The 21,783-nt window shown below is 42.2% G+C and overlaps 2 protein-coding genes across 4 annotated transcripts; one reads left to right on the top strand and one right to left on the bottom strand.

Annotated features, from left to right (window-relative positions):
* Positions 1–1,188: 1,188 nt before the first annotated feature.
* On the top strand, positions 1,189–12,457 carry LOC133904946 (disease resistance protein RGA2-like). The gene is given in 9 exon segments (XM_062346603.1): positions 1,189–1,611; positions 3,660–4,859; positions 8,123–9,794; positions 9,797–10,359; positions 10,361–10,579; positions 11,172–11,327; positions 11,518–11,652; positions 12,158–12,238; positions 12,318–12,457. Coding segments are annotated over 6 exon segments (4,119 nt in total). The 5' UTR covers positions 1,189–1,203; the 3' UTR covers positions 11,229–11,327; positions 11,518–11,652; positions 12,158–12,238; positions 12,318–12,457.
* Positions 12,458–12,977: 520 nt separating this feature from the next.
* On the bottom strand, positions 12,978–21,487 carry LOC133904947 (light-inducible protein CPRF2-like). 3 transcript variants are annotated; one of them, XR_009907532.1, is made up of 7 exons: positions 21,242–21,478; positions 20,010–20,097; positions 18,571–18,730; positions 17,612–17,687; positions 17,402–17,527; positions 15,980–16,388; positions 13,408–13,512 (listed from the first exon to the last, which is right to left on the bottom strand). XR_009907532.1 is itself a non-coding variant. In XM_062346605.1 (6 exons), exons 1-6 carry the CDS (start codon positions 21,359–21,361, stop codon positions 13,147–13,149), a joined length of 936 nt encoding a protein of 311 aa, XP_062202589.1. In that variant the 5' UTR covers positions 21,362–21,487; the 3' UTR covers positions 12,978–13,146. The 3 variants fall into 3 exon arrangements, 2 of the variants coding, with proteins under 2 accessions (XP_062202589.1, XP_062202588.1); XM_062346605.1 differs by lacking the exon at positions 15,980–16,388 and having other exon boundaries at positions 12,978–13,512; positions 21,242–21,487; XM_062346604.1 differs by lacking the exon at positions 13,408–13,512 and having other exon boundaries at positions 15,782–16,388.
* Positions 21,488–21,783: the final 296 nt, after the last annotated feature.

Genomic DNA, 21,783 nt, shown 5'->3' with positions numbered 1-21,783 from the left:
ATATCTAATTCTATAATCTTCTTTTACTAGCATATGGACTCACAGAACAGAGGACAAAAATGATCAAAATTTCATGAATTTCGGTCTTTTTGCTAGTGAACGAAAAAAATTGTAAAACGGAATTAAAATCCGTTGTGGTGTCTCACGTGTATCTCCGATAGAAATCTATTCCGATGGATATTTGTGTAATACAACTACACAAGTATCAACAAATGTTAAAGTCTCAGAGACAATAAGTTCAAATGTAAAAGGGATATTACTGTGAGTTTCTATAGGCATGTTTCTTTTGTTATCTCATAGTGTGTAGATTTTGTGAAAACAGGATTGCGACTATGACTAGGCCAATTTTGTAGAAGAGAGAAATCATTTTACATGGAAGTGTTAAAAAATGTCTTTGCTGATGTGAAAATAAAGAGTTGTGCATATACTCGCACACAAGCATTAGCAAATGTTTGAATGATTGTATGCTTGTTCGACGGAATGCAACTATCGACTGTCAAGTTGTTGCGATAGGATAGGAGCTTTAGATTCTGTTGCTGCCATTTTTCAACTAGAACAAGAAGAGCCTGACAGTCGATAGCTCCCTCCCGGTTGATCTGCTTGAGCAAGTGCGCTTGCAGCGCAGTGGTGGGGCTGCCGTCGAGCAGCCCGCCCGCCCGAGTTTGATGCCGTTTGGTGTCAAATTTCGGGTGTTGCACCAAAAAAGAATATAGGGTCAGGGTTAGAGCGTTTGGATATATCTTAGCTCGTCTCTGATTCTATGGTCTACAAGTGATACCTAGGTTGGGGAGTATTCTTCTCCCTACCCTTTAATAATATGTTTCTCTAGTCCCTGGCATGCATCAAGCAGATCAACCGGAGGGAGCCCATCCCGTTCCTCGGTGTTTAAGAACCTTCGGTGTGCTGTGCTGAGCTCAGCAGAGCAGGTTCACCTTCGGGTGTTTAAGAACCTGATGCTTTCTTTATTTGGGTGCCTTCCAAAGTGAGTACAGGGATCAATCCTGGACTGAACACAAGCCATCTTGAAACCACATTCCGTTCATACTTGTAGCTTTCCGTGATTTAATATACTGAAGATTCAGGTGCAGACTACACTCCACTCAAGGTACCTGATTCAAAGGCATTTCTGCACTCCACTCAAGGTACCTGATGCAAAAGTATTCCACAGGTGCCAAAGGCAACCTAACATATGCGGGGTGGAGAATGAACATCAGGATTCAGAAGCACCATCGTCTTGCACCACACAACCTCTCCCACAAACACAGCAGCGTCCGGCATCCATTGTGTGGATCTTGGCTGCCAAGAGTGGTGGCGGGAGGCGAGATGCCAAGCGCTGTTGCAGGGCTGATCGTCGGCAAGCTTGGTGACCTCGTTGTGAATGAGGCCACCCTGATGTGGAGCTTCAAGGACGATGTGGACGGCATGAGGGAGACCATGAAAAGGCTGAATGCCTGGATGCACGATGCGGACAAGAGGTTGAGCCAGGATGAAGGACAGAGTCGAGAGACCGTACGGGTTTGGATGAAGAAATTCAAGTCTGTCGCCTATGATGCTGAGGACTTGCTGGATGAGTTCGAGGCTATTGAACTCATTAAGCAGAGTCAGACTAAGGTAGTAATGTTAAACTTAAATACTCTGGCCTAAATCATTTACACTTTGCAGTTATCATGTACATCCGTGGTGTTAAGTTATTTTAATATGACAGGATGTTTGGTTCCACTTGGCTACGAATTCATATGGATCTTTCCATTTTACTTGCTTTCAAACTATATTAAGTGATAAAGTCAATTAATAAGATAGGAACCACCTCTTGGTGGGGGTGGTGGGCTTGTGGGAGTATGACTCCAACCTACTAGAGTTCAAATCATTTTGCCCACTATCGGAGGATGAACTCCTCAAACAGGGATCCCTTGAGATTCGTCCGAGTGGATAATTCTGAATCCGTTTTCCGGTGAAATAAATAGGAGTAATGAGATGCAGGTGGAGGTGGAATGATTGGATGCAGGAAGTAGTAAATGCTCCGGAGATTTTTAGACAGGTTCAGACCGCACTAAGCGTAACACCCTACTCCTGTGTGTATGCTATAAATGCTCATAGAATGTCTCTCGGAGTATCTGATGAGTTACAAGAATATTTGTCTAGTCTAGAGCTTCGTGCTCCTTGTTCTTTGGTTGCTCTATACCTCGCCTTGAACTTAGCTCGTACTGAACTTCGTTCGTCCTCTTCTTCCCTTTTCTCCTTAACTTCCTCTTCTCCTTCTTTCACCAAGGAGCCCACCCAGCTTAAATATCAGCCGGGGCGATGGCGTGCCCAGAAAGGATGACGCGAGCTCCGAGGCGCCATAAATGGAAAGCAACCATCGTGGGCTGCTGCGCGAAATGACGGGGAGGGTTGAAAACGCGCCCCCGTCCGATCTTGTTCATCATCATACCGTTTTTCAACGGGCGCCCCGGGGAGGGCCCACCGGGCAGCCACCGAGCAGCCCGGCGTGCCCGCCCGGTCAGAGCAGGTCTGACACAGCAGGGCGGCAGGCGGGGCGCCTCGAGCTCTGCGACGTTATCCCGAGGCGCGCCGGATGGCGCGGGATGGGACCCGTGCATTAAATATCCCCACGCATCCCTGTCAGGCCGTGGCAGGGACTGACAGCAAGCGTGGGAGGAGTAGTTGGAAGTGACAGACCACGCGCCCGCTTATATGCAGCATCGTGCCTCTCACCAGATGACACCTCACCGCTAGGCCTCTGTGGGGGCCACCGATGAGGGACTTCTCGGCCCTTGGGGAACCGAGTGCTCGGGGGCCACTGTTCGCAGCCCCGAGCACTCTCTCCCTGACATGCCTTTTCTTGACTTCCCTTGGGTCCTCGGGGAACTTGGGTGCTCAGGGGCCACTGTTCGCAGCTCCGAGCACTCTCTTCCCGGAACTTAGCTTTCCTTGTCGTCGAGGGACTTGAGTGCTCGGGGACCACTGTTCGCAGCCCCGAGCATTCTCTTCCCTGTACTTAGTCTTCTCGGGTCATCGGGGAACTCGGGTACTCGGGAATCACTGTTCATGGCCCCGAGCACCCTCTCCTGGAACTTGGTCTTCTCGAACCTCGGGGAGATAACCCCTGAGGAAGGGCGCCACGTGGTACTCTGCTTTTCTGACCTCAGGACTCGGGGACCCCCAGTTCCCGTGTCACCGACACCCACCTTTTACACATGAAAGTGCTTTTAGTGGTGAAGTTTGTAGGTGTATGATAGGGTGTGAATTCACGGATATGTGAGTGTGGTGTGCATATGTAACGGTGTATGCACATCTGTGTCATCTTTATTAAGCACTAATAGTTCACTCTAACTTATTCTCATTTGCTTGGACATCAGATTTTTTTCTAAAAAATCATTTATTTATACTAATATGTTTTGAATCTGAAGTTAAATTTCCAAGGGTAATGACTGCATCATCAAATTCGTTTTTGGAGCTTCGATTGATTTTGTGCCGAAGTGGATAGTTGATTACATGATCGGTTGTTGCACTTGTGTTATGTTTTCCATATATCATAGTAACCAACCAGTATAATATAATTTATTTCTTAAAATGTGACATTAAAATTTTATATCGGTATAACATATTTATGTTTGCCATATATGATAGTTTGTTTATAATTTTTATGTTTTTTACAGATTAAGCTATTCTTTTCGTCCTATAATCCACTCCTAGTGCGGTTGACCATGGCTCACAGAATGAAGAAGCTGAAGGAAGCTTTAAACTACATAGAGGGAAAGGGTCTCGGTCTCAATCTGATGTCTCATGACACACAAATGTGGGCAGAGAGGAGTACAAATCAAGCTACTATTGCGCCAACCAATGGAGACATAGACCTTGGAATGGTAGGAAGAGATATCCAAAAGGAAAATATAATGAAATTGCTATTGGAAAGTGAAGCTGAGGAAGATATCTCAATCATTCCCATCGTTGGACTTGGTGGCCTGGGGAAGACAACACTGGCACAAGCAGTTTTTTCAGACAAGAGAGCCAAAATCTTTGATCTACGAGTATGGGTCTACGTGTCTAAGAAGTTTGATTTGTCAAGAATTGGGAAAATAATCATATCAACAGTGAGCGCCAATATTGAAAGTGGAACAAATGAAAAATATATCCCTCCAAACAATGGTGATTTGCAAACGGTACTAGAACAAATGAAAAATATACTCCCTACTAAAAGATATTTGATCGTTTTGGATGATATATGGGAAGAAGGTGTCGATAATTTGGAAAAGATGAAGCAGATGCTACAATATGGTCGGAAGGGAAGCAAGATCATATTAACTACACGTATGCAACGTGTTGTGGAAAAATTGGATGCTGGTGTTCTTGCAAATCAAAGAAAAATCTGCCCTGTGCGCAAGAGTGACCAAATCAATTTGAACTTATTATCAGATGAAGACTGTTGGAATGTGATGCGACAAAGAGCACTCGGACGAGAGGATAACCTAGGTCAACTAGAAGGCATTGGAAGACAAATTGCCAAGAAGTGCGGGGGTCTACCACTACTTGCACGTTCTCTCGGATTTTTGTTGTTCCAGGACAAGTCTACAGTGGCATGGGAACGTATAAGGGATACAAAGATTATATTGGGTATGACAGAAGACCATCAGCCAACAGAGACTTTGGAGCGCCTCATGTTGAGCTATTACTACATGCCATTCGATGTCAAGTTGTGCTTCACATACTGTGCAGTTTTTCCTAAGGGCTTTGCTGTTGCCCATGACCACTTGATACATCAATGGAGAGCCCTTGGATATATTCAATCGGTGGATGACCATAGCTGTATCAACTATTTGTTGGGAATGTCCTTTCTTCAGATTTCGAATTCTTCTCAGGTCAGTAGCACCATTTCCTTCCCAATTATTGTTGGTTGATGCGGCATGGCTCTGTGCTCATAAAAATGGAGTTAAAATTCTTCAATTGTTTTCCTTGGTAGGCAATGGTTATATCTTAAAACTTACTCTACTGCATTGAGTGATTTTGTGGTATACATATCTATACTTCTATAAAATACACTATTTATGATATATCTGAACGATCTCCACCGTACATTTTATATAATTAAACGGTCTACAATCAAAATTGCTCCATCATTCTAGAGATGGCTAAATGGGTTGTGCCTATTAGGTTGGCCCAAGGCCCGGCACTGTAGGCACGGCACAGGCACGACACGGCCCGAGCCGAGCTGGGCACTGTAGGCACGGCACGGCACGGCATGGCCTAGCGCGGGCCAGCATGAACAGGCACGACTCGGCCCGGCACGTCTGGACTGGCTATTTTGTATTTTCTATATATATTTTTAATTTTGCAGCTATTTTTCATCTATTTTCTATATTTTTATCTCATTTTATCTATTTTCTATATATTTTTTAAATTTTGTAGCTATTTTTTATTTTTATTTTTTTGGGCCGCCCGTGGCACCGTGCTCGTCGTGCCCACCGGGCCGGCCGTGCCGCCAGACCTCAATCGTGCCCGAGCCGGCCCGACACGACACGATGCATGACGGGCCGTGCTGTGGGCCGAGGGCGCGACACGCGGGTTGGCATAGCATGGCCCGTTACACTAGTCGGACCTATCGGGCCATGCCTAACTGGGCTGTGCCTAGCCGGTCCCGTGCCAAGCCAACCCGACTGGCCCATTCGGTCATCTCTGCCTCATCCCCTCCCTCTCATATAATATAAAAAGTCACGATCTATCCGTCCACCATTTGCACATAGGCCCTCTAGTTACTGCATATTATTCGGCCAAGTTGGTCCCTCATCCCCTCCCCTCTCCTATAATATGGAAAATCACAATTTGCCCGTCCATCATTTGCACGTAGGCCCTCTAGCTACTACATATTGTTCGGCCTGTTGTGATCAGCGAGGCTGGATTGCGGGTACACGTAGCAGCATGTGTGGGGTTCGTTTCGCACATGGCACTCCCCTCGGTTGCGCCATGCTCGTGCGCCTCACCAGCACCGGAGGAGAAGATTCGCAGCGGGTCGAGTCGTTAGGGCACCGTGCTGGGATCATGACCCAAATCCGGTTTTCTTTTTGTTAAGCGCGCTGGGATTGCTATATCCTAAATCATATAATATAAAAAGTCACGATCTATCCGTCCACCATTTGCACATAGGCCCTCTAGTTACTGCATATTATTCGGCCAAGTTGGTCCCTCATCCCCTCCCCTCTCCTATAATATGGAAAATCACAATTTGCCCGTCCATCATTTGCACGTAGGCCCTCTAGCTACTACATATTGTTCGGCCTGTTGTGATCAGCGAGGCTGGATTGCGGGTACACGTAGCAGCATGTGTGGGGTTCGTTTCGCACATGGCACTCCCCTCGGTTGCGCCATGCTCGTGCGCCTCACCAGCACCGGAGGAGAAGATTCGCAGCGGGTCGAGTCGTTAGGGCACCGTGCTGGGATCATGACCCAAATCCGGTTTTCTTTTTGTTAAGCGCGCTGGGATTGCTATATCCTAAATCATATAATATAAAAAGTCACGATCTATCCGTCCACCATTTGCACATAGGCCCTCTAGTTACTACATATTATTCGGCCAAGTTGGTCCCCCATCCCCTCCCCTCTCCTATAATATGGAAAATCACAATTTGCCCGTCCATCATTTGCACGTAGGCCCTCTAGCTACTACATATTGTTCGGCCTGTTGTAATCAGCGAGGCTGGATTGCAGGTACATGTAGCAGCAGGTGTGGGGTTCGTTTCGCACGTGGCACTCCCCTCGGTTGCGCCATGCTCGTGCGCCTCACCAGCACTGGAGGAGAAGATTCACAGCGGGTCGAGTCGTTAGGGCACCGTGCTGGGATCATGACCCAAATCTGGTTTCTTTTTGTTAAGCGCGCTGGGATTGCTATATCCTAAATTGATTCCACATGTGTGAAACACGTGTACAGTTGCTAGTAGTTAAATTAATTTTTCACTAAATTAACACATTTTACTTATGGAAAGGATAAATTTGAAAGTTCACATCGGTTTGGAAACAAGAATTTCATGCTCCTTACTTCTAAAAATGTAATATCCTGGCCAATTAGTATTTCTGGTTTCAGCCCGTGTGGCCCAAGTGTTCCGATGTGGTGGGTTTAGTACCACCTTGGTAGTTTAGATAGGTTGGGGACAACTTATAATCCTTCGCGCTCCAAACATAGCACCTTCGAGTTAACCCATTTACACGGAGTGATGACGAAAGTGTAAGAAAGGTACTATGCGTATGCGGATCCGCCCCACAGGTGGGTTTGGCTATAAGCGAATTTTAGAGGCAGGGTATTCAGAGCCAGCTCTCGCTGCACGAGTGCATACGTGTCGGCCCACGGAGGGGACATGCCATGGTTGTGGCACCAAGGAGAGATCTTGTGTATTTATCTGCCGCTTACATGGTAAGCTGCCGAGGGCTTTAGCCCTGAAGGGGGGCAAGAATGTAATACCCCGATCCATTAGTGTTTCTAGTTTGGACCCATGTGGCTCAAATGTTTTGGTGTGGTGGGTTTAATACCACCTCGGTAGTTTAGATAGGTTGGAACCAGTTTATAAGCCTTCATGCTCCAAACATAGTACATTCGGGTTAACCTTTTTACACGAAACGAGGACGAAAGTGTAAGAGAGATGCTATGCATATGCATGTTCTCCCACATATGGGTTGGGCTGTAAGCGAATTTTGGAGACGGGGTGTTAAAAAACACCCTGACTTACATGCTAACTTCAATTTGGTTGAGCGTTTTGGAAAATAGAGGACTGAACATGGCTTTTAAAAAAATGTAGAGTTACTAAATTGTTAAAAGTGGTAACTTAACAATGACTTAATGGCACATGATTCTTGTTTCTGGACTTATATTTGCCTCTCAAATCATTAGTTGAATCACCTTTCTGAAACATTTATGCAATAGCAGGCATTCTGCTCGTGAACTTTCATTAGAGTATTAGGCCATTACATATGTTTCTGCATTTGATACCTTTATATGGATTCTGTAGGCTGATGGCTTTAGTTAGTATATATAGGCTTGAATAGCCGGGAGCAAGAGTCAGTTTATTTATGATCAACATAATATAGTAGTGATCGATTTAATTTCATTACTAACACTAACAGCTTTTATCTGCAGAGTGCTCCAGAGCATGCGAGAGCTCCTGACAAACTCACCATGCATGATTTGGTGCATGACCTTGCAAAGATGATAGCTGGCAACGAGTCAATTGTTCTAGATGCTTCAGAACAAATGGCCACCTGGAGTAGAGCTGAGAAGCATTATTGCCGACATATGCAGCTGGTCAATTATCAGAAGCAGCCAAAGCCTCTCAAAGAATTTCCAGGCAAAATTAGATCTCTCCATTTTATAGATTCCCAGATATTGCAGCTTCAGCAAAAGTCATTCTCCAAATCCAAGTATTTGCGTGTATTGGACATAAGCGGATGTTCCATCGAAGCGAAGCTTGACCCAAGCAACACATTGCTGCCATCCTCCATTCATCAACTAACTCTGCTAAGGTACCTTGATGCCTTGGGCTTGCCAATGGCATCACTTCCAAAGTATTTGGATAAGCTACAAAATATGCAAACTCTAATTCTGTCCAATTGCACACTTGAAACCGTGCCTGATAATCTTGGTAGCCTTGTGAGACTTTGTTATTTGGACATATCTGGCAATAGCAGCCTTACTAAGCTACCCATATCATTGGGGAAGCTCTCTGAACTCTCTTACCTCAATCTATCAGGGTGTTCTAAACTCGAAGAGTTGCCTGAATCAATTCAGAAGCTTGAATGTTTACGGCACCTGGACATGTCAGGGTGTCGTGCGCTTCAGAAGCTCCCTGATAAGTTTGGTAGCCTTCCAAAACTCTTGTTCCTAAACTTGTCAAGTTGTTCCAAACTAGTCAAACTGCCTGACAGTCTTAACCTTAAGTTTTTAGAGCATCTAAACCTATCGAGTTGCCATGAGCTACAAAACCTGCCATCAGATTTTGGAAATCTTCACAAACTCGAGTTCTTAAACCTCTCTGATTGCTACAAGGTTCGTGTTTTACCGGAGTCCTTTTGCCAACTTCAGCATCTGAAGGACCTAGATCTTTCAGACTGCCATGACCTCAAAGAACTCCCTGGATGTTTTGGTAACCTTTCTGAGCTTCATTCTCTGAACCTAACAAGTTGTTCTAAGCTGCAATCATTGCCTGAGTCATTCTGTGATTTGTCTAAGTTGAAGCATCTCAATTTATCATATCGTGTAAACTTTAGAAGGCTTCCCCCCTCGTTTTCTAAACTGAACCTTCAAGTATTGGTCATGACGGGTTGTCGTTCTCTAGTTTTTTGGCCAGATAGTATTGGTTCCATGAATAGTCTCACCCGACTTTTGTCAGATAGTACCGATGCTGATTGCATTATGGCGCGTCTAGGGTTGTCTACCCGTAGAACGCATGAGGTGCACGAGACGGGTAATGGATAGTGTTGCAGTATACTCGACCTTGGGAAACTGACTTGTCAGGACCTACAAGTTACACACCTTGAGAATGTCAAGCATCCGGAAGATGCAGAGAGAGCTAAACTATGTGATAATCCAGAGCTTCGGGGGCTAGCCCTTCAATGGGCACATCAAGGCAGTACATTGGAGAAGAAGACAGATGCAGAGAAGGATCAATTGGTGTTGGAGAATCTCATGCCTCCTCGGAGTCTTGAAGAGTTTGCACTAGATGGGTATATGAGTAAGGAATTCCCTAACTGGATGCTTGACATCTCCTCCTATCTTCTTTATCTCATCTCCATCCGACTCAGTAATTTAACAACAGTGATTCTCTTCCTCCATTTGGGCGGCTGCCAAATCTCAGAACTCTGCATATGAACAACATTCCCAACGTCAGGAAAATCGGCAAGGAATTCTACGGAGAGGAAGGAACGTGTAAAAGGCTAAGAATTATTCAGTTAAGCAACTTGGTGAACTTGGATGAATGGTGGACAACACGATCAGGTCACGAAGATGAAGAATTTTTAATCCCTAATTTGCATCTATTGAGGGTTACCAAGTGCCCAAAGTTGAAGTTCCTGCCATGTCCCCCCAGAAGTATGTATTGGGAATTGCGCAACAGCGATGAGGTGTTACCAGAACATGGATTCGGGTGGCTTTCATCTTCCACTTTTCCTTTCTCTGCTGTCATCACAAGCCGTTACTTTTCTTCTGACAAGTGGACTAGGCTTCAGCACCTTGCCACCCTGGAGAGATTGATCGTTATCAGCAATAAGAAGAGCCTGACGACCTTGCCGGACACTCCATGCCCCCCATCTCTCAGAAATCTGCTTTTGTGGTTGAAGGACCTGGAGATGCTACCGGAATGGCTGGGGCGGCTTGTTAGTTGTTTCCCTTGAATCACTTGAAATCTACTACTGCCCTAACTTGACATCTTTGCCCGAAAGCACATGGAACCTTACTTCCTTGAAGAAACTGGAGATTAATGGATGTCCAAGATTGGCTGAGAGGTGCCAAGGCGAGGATGCCCACAAGATTTCTCATATCCCCGAAGTCATAAGTGATGGCAGAAGAATCGTACCGGGACAAGCAATCGAAGGATCAGAGGTACAAAATCTCCCAAAAGATCTATAAATCTCTGCTTTATACATTTAGCTACATATGACTTCATTTGATGATCTTGGAATTTAAAAATTCAAAAAAAAAATGCTTGGTTTCTCTTTGATACATATGGTCGCATGCTATCTCTACATTTTGGTAAGTAGCTGGATGTTCTTATATTTCAAGTCCATGTATTATACACAAATAATTTTTCGCCTTATTTGAGTTATGCTTTGTACACGAATACTTTTTATTATGGGTCATTGGACCCCACTGTACATGTTTTTAAAGTTTGAGTAAATTTCATGAAACTACACTAAGATCGGAAAAACTAACGCATAACTACACTTTTAAGAATCAGTTTAGCAACAATACAGTTTTTATTGACATATATATTGCAAAACTACAATTATGATAATCAACTTCAAAGAACTACACAATTGTTGACATACCATATTGCAAAACAACACATTAATTATCATTCTGTATCACAAAACTGCACACAATGGCAATAAATGTGTAGTTGTGCAAGATGAAGTGCAAATATAAGTGTAGTTTTGTGAAATTGATTTCTAAAAGTGTTGTTTTGTTGAGCTAGGAAGAGCTGTCTGAGTCTTTGAGTGAACTCCTTTCTGCTGTCAGCGAATCAAACTGAGTTGGAAAAAACCATGTATTTACCAAGTCTCCTCCATGACACAAAGAAGAGAGGCAAAAGGTTCCATTTCCAGCGACTACGGATGTTCTGAGGCAACAGGTCATTCATAATCCCTTCTGTTTCATTCGACGCGTGCTCTGTCACCTTATTTGAGTCATGCTTTTATGCACGAATACTTTTTCTTGTGGGTCAATGGATCCCCAGTTATATGTGTTTTAACTTGTTAAGTTGCTGTCAACTTCTGCCATTTTTTGCACAATTGCTGTAAATAAAAGTTATATTTTTGCAGAGCGTATCAAACCGAGTTGAAGAAATAATATATGAACATGTCCCTGCCCAGGACATAAAATAGAGCTGACAAGATGAGCTCCAGATTGCTAAATTCAAGCGGCTGCTAAATATTTCCTCTAAAGAATTAAGGCAAGTAACAATCCACACTATGTTTTCTCAGTTTCTTCTTTTCTCCTTTACGAATAGAATCGCTCACAATCCCTTCTATTTGCTTTCAAGCCATTTTCTGCGCAAGGGGTGTGATTAATATGTTTTGCTGTTGCCATGACCCAAAGTAAGAGAGTCATGTTCTGATTCCAGAGACTGCTAATGATTTCATACAAGGACTAAAGACAAATTAGGATTTGTACTGTGTTTACTCTGTTTCTTCTTATCTCGTTCACAAAAGGCCATTCAGATTCCCTTGGGTTTCATTCAAGTTCACTTGCTACTCTCCCTTTTTTTAACCAAAAAAAATCACTAGCTACATATGCAAGGTGACACTACGTCTAATTGGGTACCATAATATCACGTTTTAGCTCAACGAATGAAGGCTCTAATTAATCGTTTGTTCTTATTGTAATGATGTATCATATGCTTCATTTCCACCATAAGGATCCAAACAATGTATTACTGTAAAAAATATATGTTTTAGGCAGCGCGACAGATGGTCGGTATGATGGAACATGCATTATCTGAGCTACCACGAACTGCTTCCATTTGATTGGCGCTGTCATCAAGTAAGCCTTTTAATAATCCACCTCGCTTATACAATTAATTTCACAATCTGTACAGTTAATCATTGATACGGTTATTCAGGACAGATGTTTATCGTCCTAAGATGGATTGATGATTTAGAAGACCATACATAAACCAGTCTCTGCCCAGGACAAGAAGTAGAAGCAAGAAGAAGAGTGCAGCATCGCCTATTCCAGCGGCTGCTGTACATTTCATCTCAAGGCAAGTCACGTTATGCATTATCCTGTTAAATGTCTTCTTAATGTCATCTATGAATAGTCTACTGCAAGTTGTATAATTCACTGCAAGATCCCATTTTTTAGTTCAGTTTGGTAAAGTGAGAAAAAGATATCATATGCACATAAATATATTGCAGAAGACCATCCCTGTACATCTGAGGTTGCTATGCCTTGCTACGAACTACAATTGACTTGTGGCTCGAGAAAGCATTATGGGTCATAATCCCACTAGGCACACGTTATCCCCTTTAATTTGCTCCGAAATGAGAGGACCAAAACTTTTCGTAATCACATCAGAACAATTTCACACATCATAATGTCGGTTTAGTCATGTGCATCTTCAACTACAATCTCAACCCTTTTATGTCTACTGAACAGGATTTACATGTTATATACAACCGAGAAAGCTTCATATCAATGTCAACAGAAGTAGCATTTTTTACCATCCTCTATGCTATTCCCACATGTATTTATGATGTTCATAAGCCTGTGGAGTGCAAAGTATCAAAACTGGAAGACTTAAGCACGTATTATTCACCTTAAGATAGTGTACAAATTACAGCCTAGATCTCATCCAGATACATGGATGCTACAAGTTCCATTACCACAAAAACTTAGCTCACTAGAACGCTAGAAGTCTGCCCATCACAGAGCAATCTTTACACTTCATGTTACTTATCATTTGCAGGAGCTTCAGGATCTGATAATGTTGATCCAGTCACAGAATGTACTGAATCTCCATGGATCCTTTTCTGCAGGTTCTCCAGGCTGGCGACACGCCGCAAAGAGGATGTCATGGCGTCCATCTCCCCACTGGTCAGAGGAGTTACTGCATTTGGGAGGTCAGGCTTGATCTGATCATCTTGAAGTGGAGTCTGGAGAAAATGTTCCATGCTCTCTTCAACGGGAACAGCAGCAGAAGCCGCATCAGATACACATGAAGAGAAGGGTATGTTGCTTGCAGGCTTGTCAGATGTGGTGGACAACAGGAGGGGGGTTCCAGTTAGTCTGCTGACAGCTTCCTCAGCTATGTTCACCTGCAAACAAGAACTTTGTTAACAAAATAAATTAAAAACATTTGGAACTAGTTATGCATATGTTTACAGCCTTTGGGTAAGGGAATATAAAGGCAGTGGTGGCTCACTTGTGCCTCAACTAGAAACCTAGATCAATGGGTTTTTTGTGTAAGACACTTATTAACAAATGTCAAAGGTTCAGGGAAAATAAGCTCATATGTAAAAGGGATACAACTGTAAGTTTCTGAACACATGTTTCTTTCGGTATCTCACGGTGTGTAGATTTGTTAATTAAATAATTAGTATTTTGTGAAGATCATTTTTGGAAACATGATTGGAATCAACACACTTGGATCCATGTTTCTTTCGGTATCTCACGTTGTATGAGCGCTTTTCAATATTTTGTTTCGTTTTTGCAATTCTACATTTATACTACGCCCTAAAGGGCATCTAGGGTTTTCTAAATTTATTTTCCGAATTCTTTTTGCACGCAATAGATGACAGTGCCTAACGGAAATTAAAAGTAGTAGCAAACGGAGCTGATTAGAATGCATTCCAGTGGCAATTTTACAATTTGGGTTTTATAATGGCAAATTTCAAATTAGAGGGGGGAACTAGTGGTAAATATGCAAATATCTCTTCGAAAATAGAGGATTTAACATGGCTGCTTCTGATTTTTTTTAGATAATGTTCTAGGTTGCCATGATCTACAAAACCTGCCACCAGATTTTGGCAATCTTCACAAACTTTGAGTTCTTGAACTCTCTGATTGCTACTCCCTCTAGTCATAAATACTTTATGTTTTGGTTAAATGTTACTGGATTCCTTTTGCCAAATTGAGCATTTGAAAGACCTAGATCTTTCAGACTGCCATGACTCGAAGAACTCCCTGGATGACCTTGCCGGAGGTCACTCCATGTTTCCCCTCTCTCAGAAATCTGCGTTTGTGGTTGGAGGACCTGGAGATACTATCGGAATGGCTGGGGCAGCTCATTTCCCTTGAAGAATTGCTCATCTTGTCCTGCCCCAACCTGACACCTTTGCCTTAAAGTATACAGAACCTTAGTGCCATGAAGCAACTGTACATTAGAGGTTGTCGAAGACTGGTTGACAGGTGCAAACGGGAGGATGCCCACAAGATCTCTCACATCCCAGAAGTCATACTTGATTACATAAGCTTCGTACCGGGACAATATATCATAGGAGCACAGGTACATAAACCTCCCAAAAGCCTAATAGTTCTTCGCTTTATACATCTAGCTACATATGGCTTCACTCTATGGTCTTGGAATTCAAAGATTCAGAAAAATAGTTCCCTTCTCTTTGATATATATGGTTGCTTGCTATCTCTACATTTCGGTGACCGGCTGGATGTTCTTGTATTTCAAGTCTGTGCTTTGATGCCTTGTTTGAGTAATGCTTTATACTCGAAGGTCAATGGATCCCACATTATCATTTATAGACCAGGGAATGAAAGCTGTAATTAAATATCTGTTCTTAATTTAATTTTTTCTTGATTTTGCATTGAGAAGGGAGTTTGTTATTAATTTCTTATTTTATGATGTATCATATGTTTCATTTCCACCCTAAGTATTCTAGACAGAACGTATTACTAGCAAAAATATATGTTTCAGGCAACGAAATGGATGGTCGGTGATCCTGGGCCACTATCTGAGCTGCCGTGAGCTGCTTCCTAGATGCTTATCAGCCTAAGGATGATTGATGATTTAGAGGACTATATATGTCCAGTCTCTGCAATGAAGTAGAGACTTGTTGGACAGGAAGTAGAGAGGCAAGAAGAGTGCTGCATCCGTCGATTTCATCTGAAGAATGAAGGCAAGTCATATTATTATGTATTGCCCTTTATAGTGTCTTCTTTATGTCATTTATGAAGAGTCGACCACAAGTTGTATAATCCACTACAAGATTTAGCAAAGGATCAAGCTGTCGTAGGATGGCGTGTGTCCCATTTTTTAGTTCAGCCTGGTAACAGGAGAAAAGGAGATCATATGCACATTTGCAGAAGTTCATCCGTGGTTGTTATGCCTTGCTACGAACCACAATTGACTTGTAATGCAAAAATGTATTATGCGTCGTCACCTCTAAGCATGCATGAACAATTTTGCACATCACAATCAGACTAGTCACAAGTTATCCCCTTTAATCTGCTCCAAAACGAGAGGGGAAAGAACTTTTCGTAATAAAAAGGGAACAATTGCACATCATAATGTCTGTTTAGTGATGCGCATGTTCAACTACAATCTCATGTCTACTGAACAGGATTAACAGGTTATATACAACAGAGAAAGCTACATTTGCAATCTAGCAGAGAAAGCTTCATATAAATGACAACAAAAGCAGGGATTCTGAAGTCTGAACCATCCTCTATAATATTCCTAAATGTATCTTTCTTGTGCATTCGTGGTTTGTGATGTACATACGAAGTGCAAAGAGTCAAAATTGGCAGCCTTAAGCACAGATTATTTACCTTCAGGATAGTATACAAACCACGGCATTGATATCACCCAGATGCATGGGTGATACAAGTTCCATTACCACCGAAGCTTAGCATTACAAGTCTCAGAATGTACTGAATCTCCATGCATCCTCTTCTGCAGGTTCTCCAAGCTAGCGACATGTCGCAGAGAGGATGGCATGGCGTCCATCTCCCCACTGGTCCCAGAAGTTGCCGCATTTGGGAGGTCAGGCTTGATCTGATCATCTAGGAGAGGCGCCTGGAAAAATTGTTTCATGCTCTCTTCAATGGGAAGAGCAGCAGAAGCCGCCTCAGACATGCATGAAGTTAAGGGCATGCAGCTTGCAGGCAGGTTAGATGTGGTGGATAACAGGAGGGTTATTCCAGTTACTCTCCTGACAGCTTCCTCAGCTATGTTCACCTGAAAACAAGAACTTTGTTAACAAAATAAATTAAAAAGATATGGAAATGGAATCAGTTATACCTATGTTTACAGCCTCCAGGTAAGTGGATATAAAGGCAGTGGTCAATTAGATATCTATTTCAATGGATTTTTGTGTAAGACACTTATTAACAAATGCAAAGTTTCAGAGAAAATAAGCTTACTGTATATGTAAAAGAGACAGCACTGTAAGTTTCTGAATACATGTTTCTTTCAGTATTTCATGGTTTGTAGATTTGTTAGATAATTAACTTTTTGTGAAGTTTTTCTTTAAACATGATTGAAACAATTTAGTCATAGTATAAGCCAATTTTGCAGAGAGAGTAACTACTTTAGATGAATATGTGAAAAACTCTTAAACCTGAATATATTAAAAACACCTTTACTGATGATACAAAAATACAGAGTTGTGCGTATACTCACACACAAGCATTAACAAATGTTTGTAACATGTGTGGTATCCTGTTTGAACTCCTCATGTGTGGTATAGTTCCTCTCAAGAGATACAACAGCCCTTCCATAAGGGCAATAGAACAGCCCTCCCATAAGGGCCAACACCACAGGTTTAATGGACACACTCGGAGCATTGCAACATGGTATGAGCGCTTTTTAATATTTTGTTTCATTTTTACAACGTCTCACACCTGTAAGAGAACACTGTTATACTTAACAAGAAAACTAAATGAATAAACGAATAATATGATAAGAAATTGCATTTTTTTTAAAAGAGCTAAATTATTCCTATTTCACTCATAGAGGAGGATAATACTAACCTGGATCTTCAAGATAGCAGAAAATCATATGAAAATATGGTTTTACTTTTTTATGGTAAAGTTAAAAATCATTGTGAAATGAAACTGAACTTACAGGCTAGTCTGTATGCAGAGCCTAGTAAAAATAGCTACAACTAATGCTCCCTATGATGGACGATACTATGCAAATGGATGCAGTCAACTATAAGATTAAGATTTCATAACATCAAAGGAACGAACCTTTCTCCTCATAGTCTCAACATCAACTATAAGATTTCTATTCTCAAGGGTAGAGTCCTTGTATTTCTGAGTCATGTCAGCCAGGCGCTTTAGCAAAGATGCATTATCAGCTGTTAAACTGGAAACCTAGAGAATTGTGTAGTAATTAGCATGATTATCTTAATTTCAGTTGAGTATTAACTTGAGCAATCATCTGTCATGATTTGAAACCTGTGATTCGAGGTCGTTCAGGTGAGCTTGCTTCCTGTTTCTTGACCGCCTAGCTGATTCTCGATTTGACAGCATTCTGATCACAAATTAAGATTCGACTGAGCAAACTCAGGATGGAAATATTGTATTGATCTTCCAACAGTACAAATAATGTATTCTATTTCTCCAGCTAAAAGGAAACTAACAGCAAAAAGGTATGGAATTCCCATGTCCCGTTACTTGGGGCTTGCAAACTGGAGAAATTTTTAATTGTGTATGAATGCAAGAAATTTTTAAATTTTGTTAGTAGAGCGATTGATAGAGGATCACAAAAAAGGCATGAGTATAGCTGTCATGTGGGGCCAGCAGTATAGCCACAGAACTCTAGGGCGCGCTGGCAGTGGAGTAGATTTTGGAATAAAGGAAGTTTCAGATTAGGTAAGAGATAGAATTCAAATAGGAAAGAGTTTTGAGGAAGGTTGTATTCAATTAGGAAAGTAACAGAGTCGGTTTAGGAATCGTATAAGAGTCGGTTTAGGAGAGTTAGAATTGGATTACGGCATAGACTCTCCATGCTGGAATCCAATTCTAACTCTCCTATTTATAAAGGGCGCATATTTGAGTTAAGGCAAGCAGAAATGATCAATCTCTATCCCCATGCCAGCTACCTCTGCATGACGGCTCCAGGCCGAGGTTCCGGCCGAAGCCTCTGGTCTTCCACGACTACGCGTTACGGTCAGGCACTCAGGCACAGGCCGTGACAATAGCTTGATGGGATTGGATACTGTCTGCATTTGAAGGGCCTTGCGTTTCACCTGTCAGAACCGTTCAATAGGCAGTGCATGGTAGAGAGGAAGGCAAGGGGAAAATTGAGGTATATTGCCTTATTACAAGATAAATCGATTTCCCACCCCACAACAAAATCAAGTACTGGTTTCCCAGTAAATGGCCACTCATACAAAATCAACTATATACAGTACCTCCTCATCTTCTTTGCATTAGCAGGGTCAGAATTCTCCTCAAGATTGCCATCATCGTCTGACTGTTCCCTTGATGTGCCACTGTTAGCTGGCTTGCCTTGAAAATCAGCATTGTCTATGACATTTGAGTTTGTGATTAGGCTTGCTCCATCTCCATCACCTTTGTATAGAAGTAAAGAAACCAAAACAGTACAGTAAAATAGGTAAAACACAAGAACAATGGTTCAAATGTTACAAAATGGCCTATACAATTTCTGAACCGCAGGTTCTCTTATAAATCATATCTGCATACTGCTGGAATGCAAATTGGTGGCGCCAACATGGTTGGATACCCAATGCATTATGTCATTGTTCAGTATAAATGAAGAAGGATCAGACTATTCATTTCTCAACATTATATGTCTGACCTCACCAACATTACTTATAGTTAAGTAGTTTTCTCCAGAATTGTTAAGACATCATGTTGACGTCGATAAATCACAAAGCCAAGCCAGAATTGGCATTTCCACTCACCTCCTGGATTCCTTGAGCCTCAGTTAACAGGGGTGCAAACGGGACAGATATTTCCCGACCGTCCAACCGCCCGAAGGGGTTCGAAACAAATATGGGATGACCAATATCCGTGTTCGACACTATCCGTCCGTATCCGATACGATATCCAAAGTATCCGAATGTTAGGTGTTACGAGAAAACATATTGTGATTTCACTTAAAACATAATAATATATAGATAGATTATCACACATCCATAGCCAGATAATACTGAATGCTCTTGTTTCACATCTCACCCATCACTCTCTCGCTGTGCTCACTTTGATTGCACTCCTATACTATTTAATGTGATGTGTGGGGATGTAAATGAAGTGAAAAATTTCTATCTATCTAACCATTCGACCGACCGAAGGGGTCCGAAGCAAATATGGGTTGAATATGGGTTGACCCATATCTATGTCCGACACTGTTCGACACTATCCGTGTCTGATCCGACTTCGAGAAAAAAATATGAGATAAGATATAGGATCAGCGATATCCGTTCGTATCTGATCCGATTGCACCCCTATCAGTTAACCTATTCTACTGAAGCTGCTGGTGAAATCAGATCTTCTGTATGCAATTATCGCAGCTCGCGTTGGACTATAGCTTCTAGTGGGTGGTCCAGCAGCACGGGAGTTGGGAGGCAAGGCTAAGAGATCAAGTGCAATAGGATAACTGGAATTTGGTATCAATGTTCTATTGGAATGTTCAACAGGATGTTGAATTGAAGTGGATTTGACATATAACACACTTATGGCACTAGACTTCATGCCAGACCACATTTTGTCAGTCTAAGGCGCTGCTGCTTTTCAAATCTTCCTGCCCGTTACATTTGTGGCATGAACCATTTTGCCCCAAGTTACTTGATAGACTGATATGCATGCAATTATGAAAGGTCATAAATACCATCAAAAGAAGCTGGAGAAATCAATTGAGAAGTGTCTGAAGCTTGTGAGTTGGGGTAGCCCAAAGAAGATTCTTGTGATTTAGCTTCCTGGAATGGACTTACATAAACATCACAGCGACAAAGGATCAAGGGGTTGGGTGCAGCCAGTACGCGTGGTTTCTGTCACTGTTAAGCTCTGGAAAGCCACTAGTACTGCACATCCTTACCCACATAGTAAGGAAAAATAGTATATAGCTTATATTTTTGCAGAACCATTGGTTGCAATGTTTCAATATTATGCTTGTGCCAAGACCATCTTCTGACTATTACCAAAATTGAGAAAGGAACGTGTTTTCTGTGCTCGCGATTGAGAACCACAGAACAAGTAACAGCTCAACTAACTTATGGTACTAATTACTAAATAACTAACTTGAGAACTAGTCGATGTACAAATTCATTTTCATCATAATCATCCTGGGACACACCACCTGTGGAAACCTAAACCATTTTATTCCTTGTCATCAGTTCACAACACTCGCAGTTGAAGACCTCAATGCATAGGATAAAATTAAGCACTTCATATGAAATACCACATGTTAGCTGTTAGCATCAGCACTGATAACAGAGAATAAAAAACTAGCCATAGCAAAACTGCCAAATATTTATCAAAACATGTTTTTTTCCTACTTTATTGAAATAAAAAAAAAACCTGCAGAACTTTTTCAAATGAATAAAAGGGTGAAAGGGGATCATAAAACTATTAACATGTTCATCGATTCAATAACTCATCTGACGTGCAGTCACTCTCTACAACTATACTAAGACAAAGTGTAAAGCAGCCAATTATGCCCTTATGTATATTCAAATTCACGCCTTATTTGCTTGCCTGTCGCTTTCCAAAAAAACATACTGTTCCATAAAATCCAAAAGGAATGGAAAGGAAAAGATCCTATTGGCCCGACTCTGACAACATCAGACTCATTCAATCATTTTGGGATCCTGATATGAAGTAACAGAATCCCCCCCCCCCCCCACCTCTTTGGTTCCCCTAATGCTAAAAGTTGCAGTAAAATTCCTCCCTCTAAAAGAAAGGAATTTTATGAAAGGAACCAGAACTGCAATACCAGAACTTGCAAATTCTACAATTTTGATTCCAAATCAAAGTAACAGCTGAAATTGAAATATCAAACAGAACAAGCAAAGGGCCCAAAAAAAATCTGATCTTTAAAAAAAGAAGGAAAAGAGATCGTACCATGGACTTGGCGACGGCGGCGCAGTACATGTCCAGCTTCCTCTTCAGCACCGCCGCGTAGGCCCCTGGGTCGCCACCGCAGCTCACCTCCACCACCTCGTCGCCGGCGCCGCCCCCCATTCTTGGAAGAAAGTTGCTTTCTTTTCACTCGTACTCGCCGAGGGGAAAGATTTTGGTGTGGGATGGAGGAATGGGAACTGGGAACGACCTGAGCATTGTTGGACACCGGAGGGGCCAACATTTATACCGGTGGTGGTGCGGCAGGGGAGCCTGCCTGCCAGTGGCAGCAGCAGTGGGTCGTTTTCCTGGAATGCCCCTTGGCTTTGATTGTTCTTTCATACATTTCTTTCCTAACCAATATATGTATGTCGGTCTATTTATCAAAATAGATAATAGATCGGTATATTTGTAAATGTAGCATATATATTTGATACTTAAAATTAAAAACTCGATTTCGATAACTGAAACACCGAAAAAAGGCTGACCTCACTATTTTCAACACATGAGATGCCGAATACGGCCTTTGTTGTACACCGCGCGAG

The sequence above is a fragment of the Phragmites australis genome, chromosome 22 (genome assembly GCF_958298935.1).
Source record: "Phragmites australis chromosome 22, lpPhrAust1.1, whole genome shotgun sequence".
Classification (NCBI taxonomy): domain Eukaryota; kingdom Viridiplantae; phylum Streptophyta; class Magnoliopsida; order Poales; family Poaceae; genus Phragmites; species Phragmites australis.
This window is presented reverse-complemented; position numbering and strand designations above follow the sequence as displayed.

What these genes read in the sequence shown, in the direction of transcription:
- LOC133904947 (XM_062346605.1), bottom strand. Translation starts at nt 21,361, where the DNA reads ATGGGGGGCGGCGCCGGCGACGAGGTGGTGGAGGTGAGCTGCGGTGGC. An exon ending in AATGCAAAGAAGATGAGGAG is followed by an intron (nt 17,688 to 18,570) that starts GTACTGTATATA and finishes ATTTGTGATCAG; the next exon opens with AATGCTGTCAAATCGAGAAT. An exon ending in TTGAGACTATGAGGAGAAAG is followed by an intron (nt 13,513 to 17,401) that starts GTTCGTTCCTTT and finishes TCTTGTTTGCAG; the next exon opens with GTGAACATAGCTGAGGAAGC.